Raw genomic sequence first — 18,707 nt, 5'->3', positions numbered from 1 at the left:
GTGTTTTTGAGTTCCTGTTGTTTCATTAGATATTGTTTGTATTTGTTTCCGACATCTGTTTGTTTCACCATATCTACCTGCCTGTGTTTTGTTTGACCTTTCCTTGTGCTCTGCCTTCCCGTGTTCTGCCCTGTCCGTGTTCTGCCCTGCCCGTGTTTGTGAGTTCGACTTGTTTTCTGTTTTATTTCGATATTTTTTGAGTTTGTTTTGGCCTTCGTGCCCTTGTCTGTTCCCTGGTTGTTTGCCCTTTTTGTGAGTAAAATCTTTATTAATTTTCCCTTTTGAGTTCGTGTTTTTTTTTTTTTTTTTTCCCCCTCTGCGTTTGGGTCCCCTCTACCCGTACCGTGACACATGCATAGCATTTCCTGGCATAATGTGGCTTGATAATCCCTCTAAATAAACCAGTAAATAATCCCTCTAAACACAAAAAGCACCCCATTAAAAAAAAATTAGCTTGCTAAAATGCTGCCATTGTGACTGTGGATGGAATGAAAACCAGCATGCGCAGTGCAGCCCAAATATCAAGTCTGACAATCACCTATGCCAAATGAACGTAACTAAATGTAATGCAGCTGAATGGCATGCAGCCATTACCTTAGTAATACAAGGGTATCGTCACCATATAAATCAATTTTGGAGTTATATGATTTTAAGAAAAACTTTGAGCTGTACACCCCAGACAGGCCACCAGTCTAACGTAGGGAACACACACACCATTCACTTACACACTCATACCTCACACTGACAGACTCATACCTAAAATTAGCCTACCTGCATGTCGTTGGACTGTGGGGGGAAACTGTGGTGCCCGCAGGATTCCCATGCGGACACTGGGTGAACATGCAGACTTCACACAGAAAGACCCAGGCTGAATTTGAACCCATGACCTCCTTGCTGTGAGGTCACAGTGCCACCCACTGCACCACCATTTAATAAAATAAAATAAAATAAAAATAAAAACAAAACTGGACCGTGTCCAGAACACCCTTGTGGAACCCATGGCTCGACGACTGAAGACCCACCTCTTCAGGCTGCACCATCTCCATCCCTTCTCCTGTAATCAATTAGGGTTTGTACTAGGCACTGTTTAATAGTACTTAGGTGAGGTGCGCCAGCTTACGACATTGTATCTTTATTATTTTATTTTTCCTAGATGCGTAGTTGCCGTTCTCGTGTTAGTTAATCATTATAACCACCAGGGTCCGGTTGAACTATGCGGTGTTCCCTGTACTGGACGGTATTCTCTCTAGGTTTCGTCATACTTGTTCCTGGTATGGTACCTTTTTACTCCCGTCTGATGCGTCTCCAAATGCCTGTAAAATGTATGTAATTGTACCCATTGGTGGACCTCCATTAATGTACTGTTAGACATCTACATTTGCACACTGTGTTCTATCTGATAGGGAGTTTTCAACCCATTTAGCTGCTTTAGTGCTTGGCCTGATGTTTCTTAGTCTTTCTGTGAGGGCGGGGAAGGGTGAAGACCAGACGCGACCAAACAGGGGATCTATAAGTTACCAAAGGGCACTCCAGTAACCACTGAGTCTCGTGAGAGACGATAAGAAGGGTGCAAACTCCTAGGGACAGTATCCAAATAATGAATAATAACACCCTAAACGTAACTGCAAAGAAGGGTATATAAGAAATAAAGGAACAGGAAATAGAAATGAAAAATAAACAACTTCGAACCGAAGCTGAGAAAAAGAAAATGTCTTTTCAAAAACACGAAGTTCTGAGCCACACTAAACCAGGGGGAAAACGGTTAGAAGGGCAGAAGGGTTGTGCCCCAACGGTGACACAATACCCCTTAAACGCCAGCCTCAGAATCTGGACCTATCCTGTCCTAATACTTTTTTCCAAAAAAACAAACAAACTGAAGTCAGAATTCTTTTTTAAATTTCTTTGTTCTTAAATTCCTTACACCTTGCTCAGGAATACGACAGGGAACTGGCTAGAGCAAAACACGTTACACTCAAGCACTGTTCCACTGCCTACTGACGCTTTAAATACCCAGCCACAGGTGTGGCTGGTAATCAGCGGAAGATGTGAGCAACCCCCAGGTGAAACAGATCAGAGGTAACCCTGCAGGAATGCATGGAAAGTTCAAGCAAGAACAATCCTCCCACAGGAACCAAAAATAACGATTAGCCGAGTGGCTAATCTGCAAGCTCGAACTAATCGTCCCCACACACCAAAATAACGATTAGCCGAGTGGCTAATCGGAATGCTAACCACTGAGCCGATGCAGGCACAGAAAAATGATCTACCTGCACAGAAACCGTGACACTTTCAATCAAATCACTGTATCAAATGCCTTTGAGTGGTCAATAAACAGGGTTGCACAATGCTGTTAATTATCCACTGGTTTTATAATATCATTTGCAACCACCGAATCAGCAGTTATGGAACTATGGCCACATCTGAAGCCTGAAAAAGTTACTTGTTTTTTGTTGATGTTGCTTTTTTATTTTTTATTTTACCTCAGACATGCCTAGGTTTTCTGCGCTTAAAACAAATTACAAATGGTAACTTATGTATTCTGTTTTGTTAAATGTATTATTTATAGTATAGTATGCAGTGTATTATATTTATTATTAAGTAAAAGGGATCCTTTAAAAAAGGGCCACCTATTTGGCCGGCTATGACATGCATTGCATTAAAAAAGGGTCGGCAGATACGGAAATAATCAATATAGTTAGCATACTAAAGCATTGTTAAGTAGACTAAGTCAAGTAAATGAGCAGGGTATTTTAAAAAATAAGGCAGGGTAAGTAATGTACAGTCTACCGGAAACTGCATACAGTTTCACGTGCAAACAAACAAAGCATGTAGGCTATTATTAAAATGGAAGCTGGTTATCCACCAAAGAATAAGAACCCACATAAATTATTGTGGTTTGAGTTCGTTGACTAAAGTGTTTTCTGGCCTTGGAATGTCTTAAAAATGACACCTCAATATATGAATTTCATTCGCTACAACAGTTTTGGGATCATGAGGACAATAGTTCTGACTCAAATAGGCCTAGTCTTGATAAAAAAATCTACTCCAAGTGCTGAGAGAACATATTCAAAAATATAGCGGTCGATTTCTCGTGAAAATCACAAGCTAACAACTTAGTAACCACGAGAGACGACTGACAATACAGGTGTTACCCTTTTCACAAGCTCTATAGAAACATCTGCATCTACATACTTCTCCGAGTTAAATTCCGTAGTCCCGTAGCAGTACTCGTTGTGGGAACTTACAGAAGTTCAGAAACGAGACAAACCATTACAAAGGCTTTAAACCCTTGGCGGTGCTACTAAAAATACTGGGACGTGACTCAAAATTGCCCTGCCTACTGGGAGTAAACTATTCATTTTATTTAAGTGAATCGGTGTGCAAGTTGTCACGGTAACGAGAGACGAACAAGGAGGGCGCGCTAGAACGTAATCAGCCTTCGCGACTGTTTATCTTTCCAGGCAACGTGAACAAGTTAAAGGAGTTCAGCTATTTTTAACTGACGTTTTTTCTGCATTTTACGTAGCATAAAACAAATTTATACTGCTGGATATGTTACTGAAAGTACCTTGATCAAGGGTATGACGTCAGTATCCCAGCCCGGAATATGTTCTTGTGTCGGGCGGTATGGTTATTTTTTTATTTTATTTTTTAAGGAATGTGAAGTAGGGGGAACTGGTTCTTGTTAGCACATGGGTTGGTTGGCACACAGCTATTCTCTGGTCCTATAAAGGTCGCAGTCACAAAAATGTAAGATTGAAACGTCTGGTTTCTTGAATTGTAGTCCTGTATCATGTTACACCATATGAAAAACTCACTTTTTTGTGTGGCAAAGATTTCAGCTTTGTAGTATCAAAAGTAAGAATAAAAAAAATGGTGTTCACACTAAGCATATTATAAAACTGTGTTAGATGGGAATATTGGAAATAGATTACTTCCAATTAATAGAAATAGAGATCAGCTACTGTAAGATTTGAAAGCCTGTGATGACTGATGTTAGCTGGGTATTTAACATCATATTATCACAGAGCTGGGTCCCAGTGTGACCGGGATTGCTTGTTTTGGCTATCACATTATTAACTGCGCACATGTATAATTGTGCCAACCAACCCATATTTCATATTTATTATACATTTTATATGTTATATATTTACATATTACCTTTATATTTATTCCATCAAATGTTCATGTTTTCTGGTTCTTATGTGACTTGAATATTGACAATTGTTTCTATTGGTGACTTTGTTCATTTTAACTATTGCATTTTTACATAAAATATTTGATATTTGATTTATTTAATTGATTATTTATTTCAGTGTCCATTTCATTGCTTATTTATTTCATTGTGTATTCGTTAAATTCTTCATCAATTTATTTATTTCTAAATCTATCGTAACCATACGTCTAGATTGTATGTGACGTGTGACGCCTACACCACTGGGAGTGAAGTTTTGCATATTTATCCATTGCGTCATATGAACATAAGCTCCAGTCTGGAGACGTAACATTTAGGGTAATTAACCCTCCTGTTATGTTGCGGGTCAAATTGACCCTTTTTAAAGTTTGAAAATCTAGGAAAAATACTTAAAATTATTTTTTCAGTATGAAACTTCTTCTACTGGCCTTAATTAGTGTAATCAACATTTTAAATGAAAATGGTTAATTTCATGTATTTGCAAACCCCCCCTGTATGGGGATTGACCCGGGAACATTTTTGCTGTACCTAAAAAATGAACAGAACAGGAGGGATAACGACCATGGGCAATACATTTTTTTTTCATGCGTTCTGTATGTGTGGGTGCAGCCTACAGTTAGCTATGTAGCCTACGGCATGACATTATCGCATTCGTGAACTGGTTCTACTGTAGCCTAAAGTAGCGGGACAGCCGTGTTTATTTCGCCTGTAAGCATTCTAACTGTAGCATATGTGTCAGTACGTTGTTTTTTTTTTTCGTACCTCGGAAATTAAACGCAAACTGCAACGAATGTGATGTTTACCGACTTGATAAGTTATGATCAATGGTGACATTTACATTAAGACTTTTAATGCGTTCCAGTTGAACTCGGTGTGGTGTTCTGACAATGAAACACCAAGCCTTTTCTACTTGATTTAAGTAAATTAAATGTAATAGGTTGACAAGTTTAGATCACTTTGATACAGCCATTGTACGGAACACGTTACATTCTCGCAGATACCAGAGGTGGAGTGCATGATCGCGGCTTTCCAACCGCAAGCACCCTCTGAATACTATGTTGCGGGAAATGAGTTCAGCTAGTTGTTTTTCGCTTTTTTGAGATTGTAACCATAACAGACGTCTGGCAGCTATTCTGGTAAATGACACTGAACCCAACCAGTGAGTACACTGCATGCCTTTCATAGGAAAATGAGGGATGCTGCTTCTCACCAAATTACAAAAAATGCTGCAATTGATTAGAAACACATCAGTTCTGAAAAACAAGCAACACTGTATTAACAATGATGCTCCATGTTTTTTGTTTGTTTGTTTATTTGTTTGTTTTATATCGGCCGTGTTGATGATCAGTCTGGATATCTGTGTTTATGGTTTTGCCATTGAAAATACATGTACTTCATGTTTTGTGAATTTACAGTGCTGTAAAACAGTGAGAAAGATGAAGATATAATCACAGTTTGCTGTTGAATTTCATTAGAAAAATATTATTCCTTGCAGTGACACCAAACAGCTATTTGACGGTGAATGGTAACAACTTTTACATGTCTTCTTCTTCTTCAAAAAAAGAAAAAAGATTCTAATCTCCAGAGACTTCCTGATTTAATTAATGTTACAAAAAAAAAAAAAAAAAAAAAAAAACAGGAAATACCAGCTCCTCCTTTCGGTGCATATAGCATTCCTGAAGACAAAGATTTATTACACATTTGTTACAGAGCCATCAACTTATGCGTCAGATTCTAAAGTAAATAGGGAGTTCCCACCCTTCCCATTTCAAGGATTTCACTCTATTTCTCTTTTATATTCTTACATTCTTACATTGGGGGGTGGGGGCTAGCCCGCTGAGAACATTAGTGGAGGCAGGAATCACCCTCTTAGTCATGGGCTAGGTCAGACTTGATGTCATCCAGACATTCAAATTTCCTGTTACGCCAACTGTTTCTTTGGGCTGCGTAGCCACCAGTTTAATCAGTCACAAGAGAGTCTTAGGAGAACATCTTTCAGAGCTGTTATTTCATGTGCCTGTTATGTATCTGATACTGCAATTGCTGTGCACCCCACGACGGGGAGCTTCCACATTCAAATCCCTTTGACTTACAGGGGCAGTTTCTCAGACACAAATAAAGCTCCTGATCCTAGACTAAATTCAATTTTTAATACAGATTATTCTTACAAAACTCAGTTTAAAGTTTATCTGCGTCCGTGAAACCGGCCCCGTAATTCACTTGCTAAGAAACTATATTTTTAGTTTTGGGTCTGTCTTTGAATGGAGATGCTGAGTTATGTAAACATATGCATACGGAGGTGTGTAGGCTAGGGATGTGACGGTATGATAATCGTACTACTCAATATCACGATTTTCGGTAGGCTATATCACGGTATCAGGTTTTAAGCTTAAAAAAAAATCACACAGTTTACAACTCGATCTGTTTATTTATGGATATGCAGATTTTTAAAACCATTTTAATTGAAAAATAAAACAAAAAATGCAACTGAATATTTCACTCCGTGTAGCCTAATTGTATATTTAAAATAATAAAAATCCTTTTTCCTGAATCCAAAGTGAGCCCACACGGATGAACGAGTTCGCTTTTTGGTGGGGATATAATTCTTAATTACGGTTGGTATCAGAATCAGCGCGAGACATCGCAAGTGTTGTAAGAGACAGCAAACGGAGATGCCGTGTAGCTGTATAACAGCTAGCTAGCCAGCGTTGCCAGGTGGGAAATATTAAACAGTCGTACCGGAGGCTTAAAATGATCGGATTTTAAAGAAAATTCTCGTACATGGCCAAAAAAGAGAAATCATACGTGTATGTCATTTCATTAAAATAGCATATTTATTGTAAGAAACAACCTTGTTTGACACACCTACTCACATAGGCTACTTCAGCCAATGAGTGCAATACCAACAGCCACAAAGGGAAGAAAAACATTTGCTCACCACATACGCTGCGTTGGCCTTCCGCTTTGTCTGGGGGAGCAGCATGGAAAAACTGAGTAGAGCCACTCTCCTCAAAGAGGAGAAGAATGGGGGGCGGGGGGTCCCAGACATAGTCACAATCCTTATGGTGCAAGGTCTGGCCGCCCTGGTCCAGAACGTCGGGAAGGTGGGGAAGGCCTCTGGTGCCTTCACTAGGTACTATGCCACCCCCTTCCTGCGGGCAATGGGCCTGGGTGTGCTGGACCTCACCATACCATACAGCTGGGATCCCCCATATGTCTATCAGGCCCTGAGGGACTTTGCTTTCAGGACGGGATTGCCCAGGGCTGGCCTGACCTCGTGGAGCTATAAAATCATAATGGCTCATTTCAGATCTAAAGAGACCGCCACGCTCCCGAGGTCAGGGCCGGCCCGGGACCCGCAAGTCATCTGGGCAAATGTAACACACAAGTGTCTTACCAACAAGCAAAAAGACATTGCCTGGATGACAGCTCACGGGTGTCTCCCCACAAGAGTTTTTATGTACCGCCGGCACTTAGCCCTGACTGAACGCTGCCCCCACGGTTGCACTGACTCAGAACACAATTACCATCTGTTCTGGGAGTGCACCGTGGCTAGGCGGGTCTGGGGCCTTGTTGTTTCCTCTGTCTCCCATAACAGGTTGCTGCCGATGTCCTCCCTGACGGCTGAGAGCGTCCTCTACGGTCCCCGAGGGGGACTCAAGACCATGGAGCTCCAGCGTCAGTGGGGGATCATTAACACCGTCCGGCAGGTCCTGTGGGAGACAAGAAACATCAAGGTCTACCAAAAAACAACTGTGGACCTGGTCACTCTCCGGAGGAGGATTCAAAACCTCCTCCAGGACGGCGTTTTGGTGGACTTCCGGAAAAACAAGGACCTGGCGAGAGAGAAATGGGGGGTGGACCACTGGAAAGAACTTATCATATAGTCCACCCCCCCAGGAGGGGCACTTTCTCAGCACACCACCCCGAGCGCACGTACTTTTTTTATATGTTATTTATAGTATTCTCTTAAAATAATTATTGTGTTTTGAGTGTTATTATTGATATATGTATCATAGAATTGTAAATTGTCTTTATGTTATCCTTTTGAGTGTTATTGTTTTCGTAACTTTGTAAATGTCTATGTTTAAATGTGTTATGGTTTCTGTTTTGATTTTTTTAAAAGAAAAAAGAAAAAAAGTAATGTTTTAAAAAAAAATGTAAAATGTCAATTACAACCATTAAAGATACATTAAAGATACATACGCTGCGTGGAAGCAGGCAACGTCCTGGACCCTACTCAAATGAATGAGACTCACACTAAAAAGCCTGGTCTACGGATAATGTCAAATAGCCTACAATTAAGTCGCAATAGCTCAAACATGTAATCGTTATAATTGAGAGCTGTAACGTTATAATTCATCAGCAAGGAAACATCAGTTGTATAAGTCATCAGTGTAGAATTATAATGTTGTGCCAATGTATTTAATATGCTGTATCAATATTTGTTTGTTCTTGTGAAATCATGTCTGTTTTCAAAACTATGGCGTCAATTTAATGCCAATAATCAGCGCGAGAAGATATTCACTGCGCGAGCACAGAACCACTTTCACGCGTGGAAATTCCAACACCGAGAGTAAAACAAGCAGCCGCGCGCCCAAACAAGCAGCCACGCGCGCAGATATTGTACTGCGCGAGTACAATACCATTTTCTCGGGCGCAAATTTCAACACCGAGAGTAAAACAATGAGCCGCGCGCGATCTGGTTCTACTCGCTCGTAAAGTATTTCTCCTTGCTCGTGAAGCTGTAGCTTGTTAACAACTTTGACAACTTCTGCTGTATGTTATATGGAATTACATGACTGTCATTTGTTGAACCTCATTTGAGAAATCAAGTAAGTGCTTCTGGATCTATAATTCAGCCACGAAAATCAGGCAGCACCACCATCTTTGTCTCAGGGAGGGAAGATGTGAATTGGTACAAAAGCAGACCTCTTGCATTGCATGATGACTGATGACGCTGACTCACAACCTGCTCCTGTGGTTGATGCTGTGTTCCTTGATGGTGCAGCTGTGGTCCAGATGCTGAATCCTGGTACAGAAAATGGAAAATGCCTGTGAAAAAGTGAAAAAAAATTTTATTTGACAGCCTGAAATTTGTTCGCTCTCTGCCTAGTCCCAGAGGTCAAATCTGAAATGCCTCCACGTCTGAAAATAAACTTCATGGTTTATAGAAACACTGGAGAAGGTTTCATGCTTTAGTCATGAAATGCACAATACCTTCCATATACGATCTTATCTGCTCCACTAATAGTACTATTTCATAGTGTAGACACTAGGCATACATGGGGTTGACTTCTTCCCCTACGTTTCCCCAGTGCACGTCAGTCATCAGGCGTCTGTCTGCAGGCAGGAAACAAGCAGAGGTGGAAAGTCCAGAAGTCACAAAGTAAAAGTCCTGCCGTGTGTTTCTTCTACCCATTAACATAGCCAGCTGATTTCTACCTACTGGCTGGAGAATTGTGCTAATTAAGCAGATCATGGTGATTGCGGGCAAAATACTGGGCATGACTTTTACTGTCTGAACCTGGATTTTACATTTCTGGAAATAAGTGCATTTTGGATTTAGTCAACTAAATATTCAACTGTAAATATTTCAGTACAAATGGCTTACATGTTTCATGGTTAACTTGTGGATGTCAAAAAAAGTCTCAGTTATTATTTTTTTAAAGAACCAATTAAGTATTTCAAAGTTACATGAGTTTAAAAGAAGCCTCCCGACGCACGCAATGCTAAAGCTGCTTGCGCACGATCACCGTCAAGACACTCAACGTGACGATCGGACCATTACAATGATCATTAAATTCGTATGAAAGGAGCGTTGGGTACATTTGGCTGACTCTAGGCGCTTGAAAGTGGTCCAAGGCCCTTTTATAGGCATGTTCCGCTCTTTGTTCCCTAACATGCATTAGACGTGACTGCCAACTGTCATAGGTGGGTATATTGCTCATGCTTCTGAAACCAGAATTGAAATATTCACAATAATACATACAGTACATTTATGAAGGGTGTAGACTTATTTGAATGGCTCCGCAAATGAGGTATTTGATGTGAATATTGAAGTCAACAATAGACTGAAGTGAAACATCTAAACTGTCCACACCATTATGATTACCACACCCATTTTTAATTATTTTTATTTAAGGCTTGCATAACAGGAAAGTTTGAGTATCTATCATATACTTTAATTGTTTTATTTCCAATGAATGTCATCTTCAGCATTTTATGACTGGTGGTAAGAGACATTGTGAAAGCCCTGGTTTAACATTATCTGTGATGTTCTGTGTAAGGACCCACACGCAGACCAGGGAAATCCAAAAAACGTTGTCTTTATTCAGTCCGAGGTTCGAAGCCAGGTAATCAGAGAGAGTACGGTGCCGAATCGAGTTTCCAAAAGAATAGTGAAAAAACAGGCGAAAAGTCAAAAACCAGGAGATCAGAGTGGCGAAGGTACAAAGGGACAGGCAAAAGAGAAGTCAAGGCAAAGCGAAGGTCAAACCAGAAGCAAACAAAACCAAAAGGGGCAGGCAAACTCGAAGTCGTACAAAGGGGTGTCTCAGGAATCTCGATAGACAAAGGCTTACTAACAATCGGCACAATGAATTTGATCAACGTTCTGACACTGAACAGGTGGAAAAGACTGACATTTATACACTGGGGAAGATAACAATCAAGGAGGGGTTAAGTGAGTGAGGGAGGAGTAACAAACAACATCCAGGTGAAGAACGTTAGGAAAACTAATTCAATGACAGGGGACTGACAAAACGCGGACTGGAATCACATAGACTGGTTAATGTATTAGTATAGTGATCTAAACTATCAAAAACCCAAAACTAGTGTGTGTTAGTCCATTAGTAATATTCACATGTTAGTATATTAGTGAGGTTAGTACTTTACAATCTATAAATTAGTACGGATTAGTAGAAATTAGTAAAACTAGAAATAAGCAGGAAGTAAGTAAAGCGAGACTGGAAAGAAGGGGGGAAACCACGAAAACCCGGAACCACCCGAATAGTGAAATCACACAAGTACAGGGGAGTGAAGCAGCTCAGGGAACACAGACACAGAGACAGTACTGGGGAGACAAGTGACCGGGAATACAGACTACAACAGATGCTGGATTGGAACTTTGGACCCTATCTAACTTGGTCAAATGACTGGCTAAAAATCAATTCTCTATTAACCTGGCTATGGACAATTTAAAACCATTATCACAAACCTCCCTGCTTATATATGTAACTGGTTTTTTTAAATATGTGTTTTGTTTGTATTTTGTTGTTTTTATTATGTTTTATTGCTGCATAGTCTAATCTCGGCATCAAGACTACATTAATGTATTTCTGAGAATTACACTCAATGTATTCCCGAGAATTAAATAAAAGTTGAATGAATTAATGAAATGTTACTTTTTCTTAACTGTGGTGAGACACTTTCCTGAGCAAATATACACTTATAAAGCACTGCTTTGTGGGTTTTTTGTTACCTTAATCCAGTATTTGTGTTAAATTCTCATGAACAAACCAATCACGTACTCACCCTGACTCACCCGGGTCAGTTGCGTGCTTCCAACATTGGCACATATCTCTACAATTTTAATTTCTTTGTACAGACGCTGTATGAGGAGTGGCATTGATGTCAATGGCACTGAAAAATGCCACAGGCTATATAGCTATATACATCATTGGTCTGACAGGGTGGCAAGAAATAATCACATGGTATAAGGCCAAGGAAGATAAAGGTTTGAAATGAACTTACATTCATTTGTTTATATTTTAAATGTAAGGAAATTTTTTGTACAATTTCCCTTTTTTAGCTTTGTTCTAATGCACTCTGTAGGCTACAATCTTTACATTAATACAGTTAAAATAGATCTAGTGTATTCTTGTTTTCAACAAGGACTACTCAAAGATTACAGATTTTATAGAAGTAGTTGTGGTAGTAATATTGGCTGTGATGGTGTTGGTGTTAGTGACAGTAGTGGTGGCGGAAAAGACGTTGGTGGCAGTTGCTAGTTGGTGGCAGTTGGCTAGTAGTGGTAGTGATGTTTCCCTCAGGCCTATTTATCCTCGTTGGCACACTGGGACTTCATTGTCTGGCTGCCAAGAATAAGAAAAAGAAAGAAAGAGCCAATGGCTTGTATGAACATATACTTTAAAAAAGTATATATGAACATATGCCCATATGCCATACAAGTAAAGCTAATATTTTTTCGCGCATCAGCCAGTCCAAGGGCCAATCCGGTGCTCTCAGATAAAGGACAATATAATGTGAGGATTGGAAAAGAATAATAAGACACCCCCCATAGTTGTTTAGTTTTGTTTCATTGCTTTGGATTACATTACATTACATTATATTAATTTAGTGCATATCAAAGGTCATTGGAACAACTACAAACACAGGTCCGATTAGGTACAATACTCATTTTGTACATTTATTCATAGCCATGAACACATTAAGTGCAGTTCACAAAGTGAACATTACTCTGACCTAACCTATGCTAAGCCAAACTAGGAGGCATTACAAGCTTTCAACATCAGAACAATGATACAAGGCACAGTACGTGCTGGATGGAGGTCCATGTAACATGAGTGGAACAGGGGTTACATGTGTAGCATGAAAATGGGAATTTAAGGGATAGAAATGGTCCGCATGGATAAAAGTGTCTGTTAAATATATGTAATGTAATGTTTTTGTAAATTCTTCTGCATACTGTTTTACTTCCGATTGTCATTGTAAGTGCACAGTGATGTTACAAACTTTGATCAGTAGATGGCGATGATGTCGAACTTCATTGTCTTCTTGGCATAGGCAAAGAATGAGCGAGACCGACGTGATGTGAAACAGTGTATTATTTGCATTTTGCAATAAAAACATTTTGGTTCTCACACATTGAGTCCTGCATTAATGCACAATAGGAAATCAAACTTCCTGCCAAGTCTACAATTTTTAAGTTAAATTCTGAGCATGTCCAACAGACGTGTTTCAAAGCAGATTCTTGTTAAAATTCAGGTTAATGTCCAAGTTTTATCTGCGTCATGATCAGCCTTCATGTTTTACAGTCACATTTTTACCATAGATTAGATGATGGCTCTCTGTTTTGTGCTGTACATGCCATAACAATCCTCTATACTGGTACAAAAAACTGCTAGTGCAAAGCAAAATGGTCAACATTTTATATTCTTATAACTTTTTAAAAGAGCTGTGTGACAATATAGGGTCTTTCCTTGCAGTACAGAAAATGGTACGCACAGACACTCTGATGAGACAATATCAAACTGTCTTTTCTTTGAATGACAAAATTGCACCTGTCATAAGGTACTGTTAATTAATGCTGCCATCTTTGACCCTGTACTCCCATCTGGAGTGAAAGGAGAGCCACCACTTCCTTTAGGTATTTTCAATATGTACAGTGAGTTTTTTTTTAAACACAGTTTTGGGCTTTCAGTAAAAATTAACAACACATTAAATAAATGAATAAATAACATTCAAGAATATTTCAGGATCCAAGAAAATAAATATTGCACCATTCTCTCCTGTCTTAAGAGTCTAGAATTAATGTATTACACGCTCACGTTGTAACTTTCTGACCGTTTACGACACAACTTCCGGAACCATATCCAGTAGAGCATGATCATGAAAAGCCAGTAAAGGACATAGGCAACGGAGCCGTAAATCAAGAACTGGATTTCCAGTTTCTTTGCAGGCGTAGTCCAATCTTCCCGGGTCTCCCGATAAATAGTGTAACACAAGCCAGCTAACAGAATGGCTGCCCAGACTGAGAGAGGTAAGAGGGGCATGTAGTTACCCACAATCTTACGTCTGCCCGAGGTGCCCCAGCTGCTCTTGTTCATGGTGATTATGGCAAAATATTTGGCAGGGAGGAGGCTGGTCATGTACAGCATGGAGTAGAGCGACATGAAGATCATGATGAAGTTCTTGCGGAGGAGGCAGGCGTAGAAGGCCTTAATCAGGCCAATGATCTGGATGCAGCAGAGGACCCAGAGGATGTTCCACAGGGAGCCTGCCCAGAACAGCTTGATGACAGTGCCCGTGACAAAGAATGGAAAAATGCCCGACACAATGGCTTCGTAGGGCATCCACAGGCTGTGCTTGTGCCACCACAGGGCGTTGTAGAGCCACTCGCGGAAATAAGACTTTGTCCAGCGCGTCTGCTGGTTCAGCCACCTCAGAAACTGGGCTGGGGTCTCCGTGGAGCACTTAGACCGAGCTGTGTACCTGGAAAAGGGAAAACAGTGGCTCAGATCATTTGTTATCTCTACACGATTGAAGCAGTTTTGCTTAACCTCCAATTTGAAGACAAGCTATGCTCTAAAAGGAATGCTTTTAAACTCTGCTCATTGGAACTGAAAAAAGTTTTTGTGTTCCACATGCTAGACAGAGTAATATTAACTCTTAATTGGCATAATATTAATCTTGGTTGATTTTAGATAGAAAACCATCCAGTGAATATAAAGACTCACTTGGTTGCATATCCCAGGCTTAGCATGCGGTTGGTGAGATGACGGTCATCTCCAAATGTGCAGTGTGTCCCGAGGAACTTCTGATTGTACCAGGATTCCAAGAACTGCTGAAGGAGGTCATTTCTGTAGAGACCTGGAGGGGAACAATTGAGAAAAAAAGTATACAATGTGAGTACAAACAAAAAGCTGGTCTCAATTCAAAAGTTAAGCTCAGGCTATTATTCCTGAAGGTGTCTGTCACTCTTACCCAGGGGGCCACTGATGCAGGAGACACAGTTGAAAAAGGACTGGCAGGCTCGTTCCACATTGAAGGCCATCCAGTACCTCAGGCTACTCATGAAGCTGACATAGGAGTCCTTCAAGTTCAGGATCTTTACATCACCTCCCACGGCACCATACTTTGGGTTGCTCTCCAGCACTCTGCAAAGCTCCACTGTAGCCAGCGGGTCCAGCTTGGTATCTGAGTCACACACCTGTTAAGAGACAGAGGATGCAGATACCAATTAGCATTGCAAAAATAGTAAGCATTAAACATTAAACTCACTGATGTCGTAAAATATCATAATACCTATCTGGAAATAGTCTGAGGAAGAATACATTTTTACATTGATTATTTGGGGGAAGAAGTAATGGAAAAATGGGGATCTCGTAGTTGTTTTTTTAAAGGGAATCTTCTCACCTGCACATAGTCCACTGAGTCTCCTAATGCTTTGAAGGCTGTGTACATCACCTCCCTCTTGCCACCCCACTGCTGCATGATGCAGACACACCGTGTGGTTCTGATCAACTCTTCCACTTCGATCCTCTGGGGGTCTTCCTCCCCAGCCCCCAAAGCTGGGCCAACTGACTGGTCTGCTGCCTGTTCTCCCTGTTGCTCCTCTGTCTGTCGCCTTGGGTCCCAGGTGTGGTAGTTATGGTCCCACTTATAGAAGCCAGGGTTCTGATCGGCAAAGACCTCCCTGAACATCTGCATCATGTAAACATCTTCCTCAGTGTTTCCGTCCACCACCATAATGATCCTCAAAAGCTCAGGTGGGTACTGCAGGGCTCGTACTGAGTTTAAGCATTCCTTCAGGTAGGCGGGGTCCTCCTGGTATGCAGAGATGGTGAGTCCGATGGTCTTGGTGTAGCTGCAAGGCTCTGTGCGGGACCGCATGCGACGGTGCTCCACAAAGGCAAACAGGCTCTGTACCAGGACATGGATCCCCAGGAGGAGGCCATAGAAACCAAAGGCAATAAGGTGATATTCTGAGTTAGCTAGTGTGAAGCCCTGAACATAGGCCCACACCATCACCCCCAGCACTAATAGGGCGAAGAGGATGGTCAATGCAGCACGGCCTCCCGTGGCCAACTTCCCCAGCAAAGGTTTTAGGTCCATTTTCAATAGACCGGTATCTAGCAAAAAAAAAAAAAAAAAAAAAAAGGGAATTATAAGATTAATTGCATGTAGAATACATGTAGAAAATTATTTAAAATAATTTCCAAACACAAAACATGAGATAATTCCATTGAGGGTTACTTTTTCTTCAAGTAAGGTTTTTCACACTGTGGACATTCCTACTCATACTTATTTGCTTATTACCAGTGCTTCACGCTGGTTCCTGTCCTTTCTTCTTCTTTATTATTTCTTATTTATTGTTAGCTTGGTGTGAACTGGGCTATAACAGCTCAGCTTAAAGTTCTGAGATAATTCGAACACACAAGGCTAATTGTTTATTTTTGGTTGTTTGAATTTATAACGATACCGTATGCTATAGTGTTTAACTGAAAAGCCGCCAACCTGCTAAATATCTAAATCTGACTTTAATGTTGGCCTGTAAACCTTCATCATGTAGATCGGCTGACAACTTCACAGCATAATTTTATTATTCTTATGCAACAACAACAGCAATAACAACAACAATAACATTAATACTTAAATAATAATAATAACAACAATAATAATAATCATACACAAATAAATAAATAAATCATCTTCGTCTAGAGAAATATAAGAGGAACTATTCGTTTTGAAGTGCATAGATTTTTCTCCTAAAAACTATGAAATTAACATGACCCAGACGATGCAGCAGAGATGGCCTATTTATTAGTTTATTGGATTAGTAGTGAATAGATTTCGTGTCGTGCATTTTTGGTGTTTGACGAACTAAGCTATAAATTTGTTCAGTAATGAAGCTAGATAACCATCTCCCAAACGCGTGTCAATGCCATACACTAATGCAAAGGTATAAAAATTCATCAGTGCAACGGAGACATGTGTCACTTAAACCATTACATTAAAACAACTGTAAAAACCGATCACAGCGGATTATATTCACATTTCTGTCCGCACTCTGTTTTTATTTTGATATACACTAGTGTACGTTCACAGGCTCTTCGATCACATAACACTGTGAATTAAAATACCGCTATAGAAGTATAAGACTATGTTCAAACAAATGAATTCACTTACTTTATTGCGCCTCTCCCGGAAACAGTCCGCACTTCAAGTCTGTTTATGTTCTCCTAGACTAGATCTGGTAGCCTCTGGGTGTAGGCAGAATACTTATATACAAGTGGAACACGCCTGTTCCAAATGTTGCTCATAGTTCTTCGGTAGCTGTATTGTTTCTTTACCTTACGACCATGATGCCCATCCCAGAGCTTAAATTCTGTAATCGTCACACGGTGCGTCAGTGATACTATTTTCCAATAGCGGCGAATTGTCTTGAGGGGAAAAAACAGGTGATCAAGATGTGAACGACAGGGAGGAGGAAGTTTTGGACCAATCTAAAAAAGTGTATTCTTTTTTCTATGAACTCATTCTTTTCCACAGGCTTTCTCACAAAATAGTTGCCACAAAAAAGTGCGGAGGTTGGATCTACCTGGATCATTAAAGATAATATCACCGAAAATCAGGACCTTACAGTGCCCCAGTCAGAATGGAATGTGGTTCGTCATTTAAATGAATTTGAAATGAAATAAAATACATTTTGTAACATTGATGTTTTCATCACAGTTGACATCTAGTGGTTTTCACTTTTTATTTTTCTATAGTCGCACATTCCGAATTGTTAACACTGTCAATTTCACTTTGAAATGGCAGCAATGAAAATAATTTGAAAGCCACCAGTTATGCTTGTGAAAAAATCAATGGTCACCCCGAAGGAATTTTGGATAATTTTCCCAAATTTTATTTTATTTGTTAAGATTAATCATCAGCCCTTTAAAACACATCATAACAATGTTACTGAATATACAAAGTTATAGTTATTTAATTTAGTGAAAAAAAGATTTGCCGCAACACTGCTTACTTGCAACACAGAAACTTTATTACTGACATTTCGATCGGTATACTTGTACAACGATACAAGTGCAATACACGTGCTGGACGCACATACATGTAACATGAAAGTAGTACTGGAGGTACATGGGGCGACATAGCTCAGGAGCTAAGACCGATTGTCTGGCAGTCGGAGGGTTGCCGGTTCAAACCCTGCCCTGGGCGTGTCGAAGTGTCCTTGAGCAAGACACCTAACTCCTAACTCCTAACTGCTCTGGCGAATGAGAGGCATCAATTGTAAAGCGCTTTGGATAAAAGCGCTATATAAATGCAGTCCATTTACCATTTACCAAAGCGCTACAGGAACAAAGTGGAAGGTTATAAGTGATAAGACTGATCCTAGATTGGGAGTGCCCTGCAGAAGTGGCGATAGTCAGCCCAGGTATAGTCTGAAGAGATCTGTGTTCAGACCATCGCGAAACATGGGCAATCACTGAGTGGTTCAGTAACCAGTAGCCTGTGGAGTGACCTCAGCAGAGGATTGATGTTAGAGAACTTAGGAAGGCTGAAGACAAGTCAGGCAGCAGCATTCTCAATCAGCTGTAGTGGCTGTATGGCACAAGCTGACAGTCTTACAGGGAGGGAGTTGCAGTAACCAAGGCGGGCGGTCTCCATAGCCTGGACAAGTAGCTGGGTGGAGGTTGAATCCTCCTGATGTTGTACAGCAGGAATCTGTAGGACTGTGATGTTGCCTTGATGTACTCCTTGA

At 40.4% G+C, this 18,707-nt stretch overlaps 1 protein-coding gene across 1 annotated transcript; it reads right to left on the bottom strand.

Annotated features, from left to right (window-relative positions):
* Positions 1-13,026: 13,026 nt before the first annotated feature.
* On the bottom strand, positions 13,027-17,311 carry has1 (hyaluronan synthase 1). Its single transcript, XM_064300266.1, has 5 exons — positions 17,129-17,311; positions 15,356-16,071; positions 14,924-15,149; positions 14,677-14,809; positions 13,027-14,431 (listed from the first exon to the last, which is right to left on the bottom strand). Exons 2-5 carry the CDS (start codon positions 16,052-16,054, stop codon positions 13,756-13,758), a joined length of 1,734 nt encoding a protein of 577 aa, XP_064156336.1. The 5' UTR covers positions 16,055-16,071; positions 17,129-17,311; the 3' UTR covers positions 13,027-13,755.
* Between the last annotated feature and the right edge of the window lie 1,396 nt (positions 17,312-18,707).

This window comes from Anguilla rostrata, chromosome 1, assembly GCF_018555375.3.
Source record: "Anguilla rostrata isolate EN2019 chromosome 1, ASM1855537v3, whole genome shotgun sequence".
In the NCBI taxonomy this organism is placed as follows: domain Eukaryota; kingdom Metazoa; phylum Chordata; class Actinopteri; order Anguilliformes; family Anguillidae; genus Anguilla; species Anguilla rostrata.
The sequence above is the reverse complement of the archived record's forward strand: the minus strand, read 5'-3'. Positions and strand labels throughout refer to the sequence as shown.

Excerpts from the sequence above, each read along its gene's own strand:
- has1 (XM_064300266.1), bottom strand. The coding sequence starts at position 16,054 with ATGGACCTAAAACCTTTGCTGGGGAAGTTGGCCACGGGAGGCCGTGCT. Across the intron at positions 15,150-15,355 it reads ACTCAGTGGACTATGTGCAG|GTGTGTGACTCAGATACCAA; the intron begins GTGAGAAGATTC and ends GTCTCTTAACAG. Across the intron at positions 14,432-14,676 it reads AGCCTGGGATATGCAACCAA|GTACACAGCTCGGTCTAAGT; the intron begins GTGAGTCTTTAT and ends TCCCTTTTCCAG.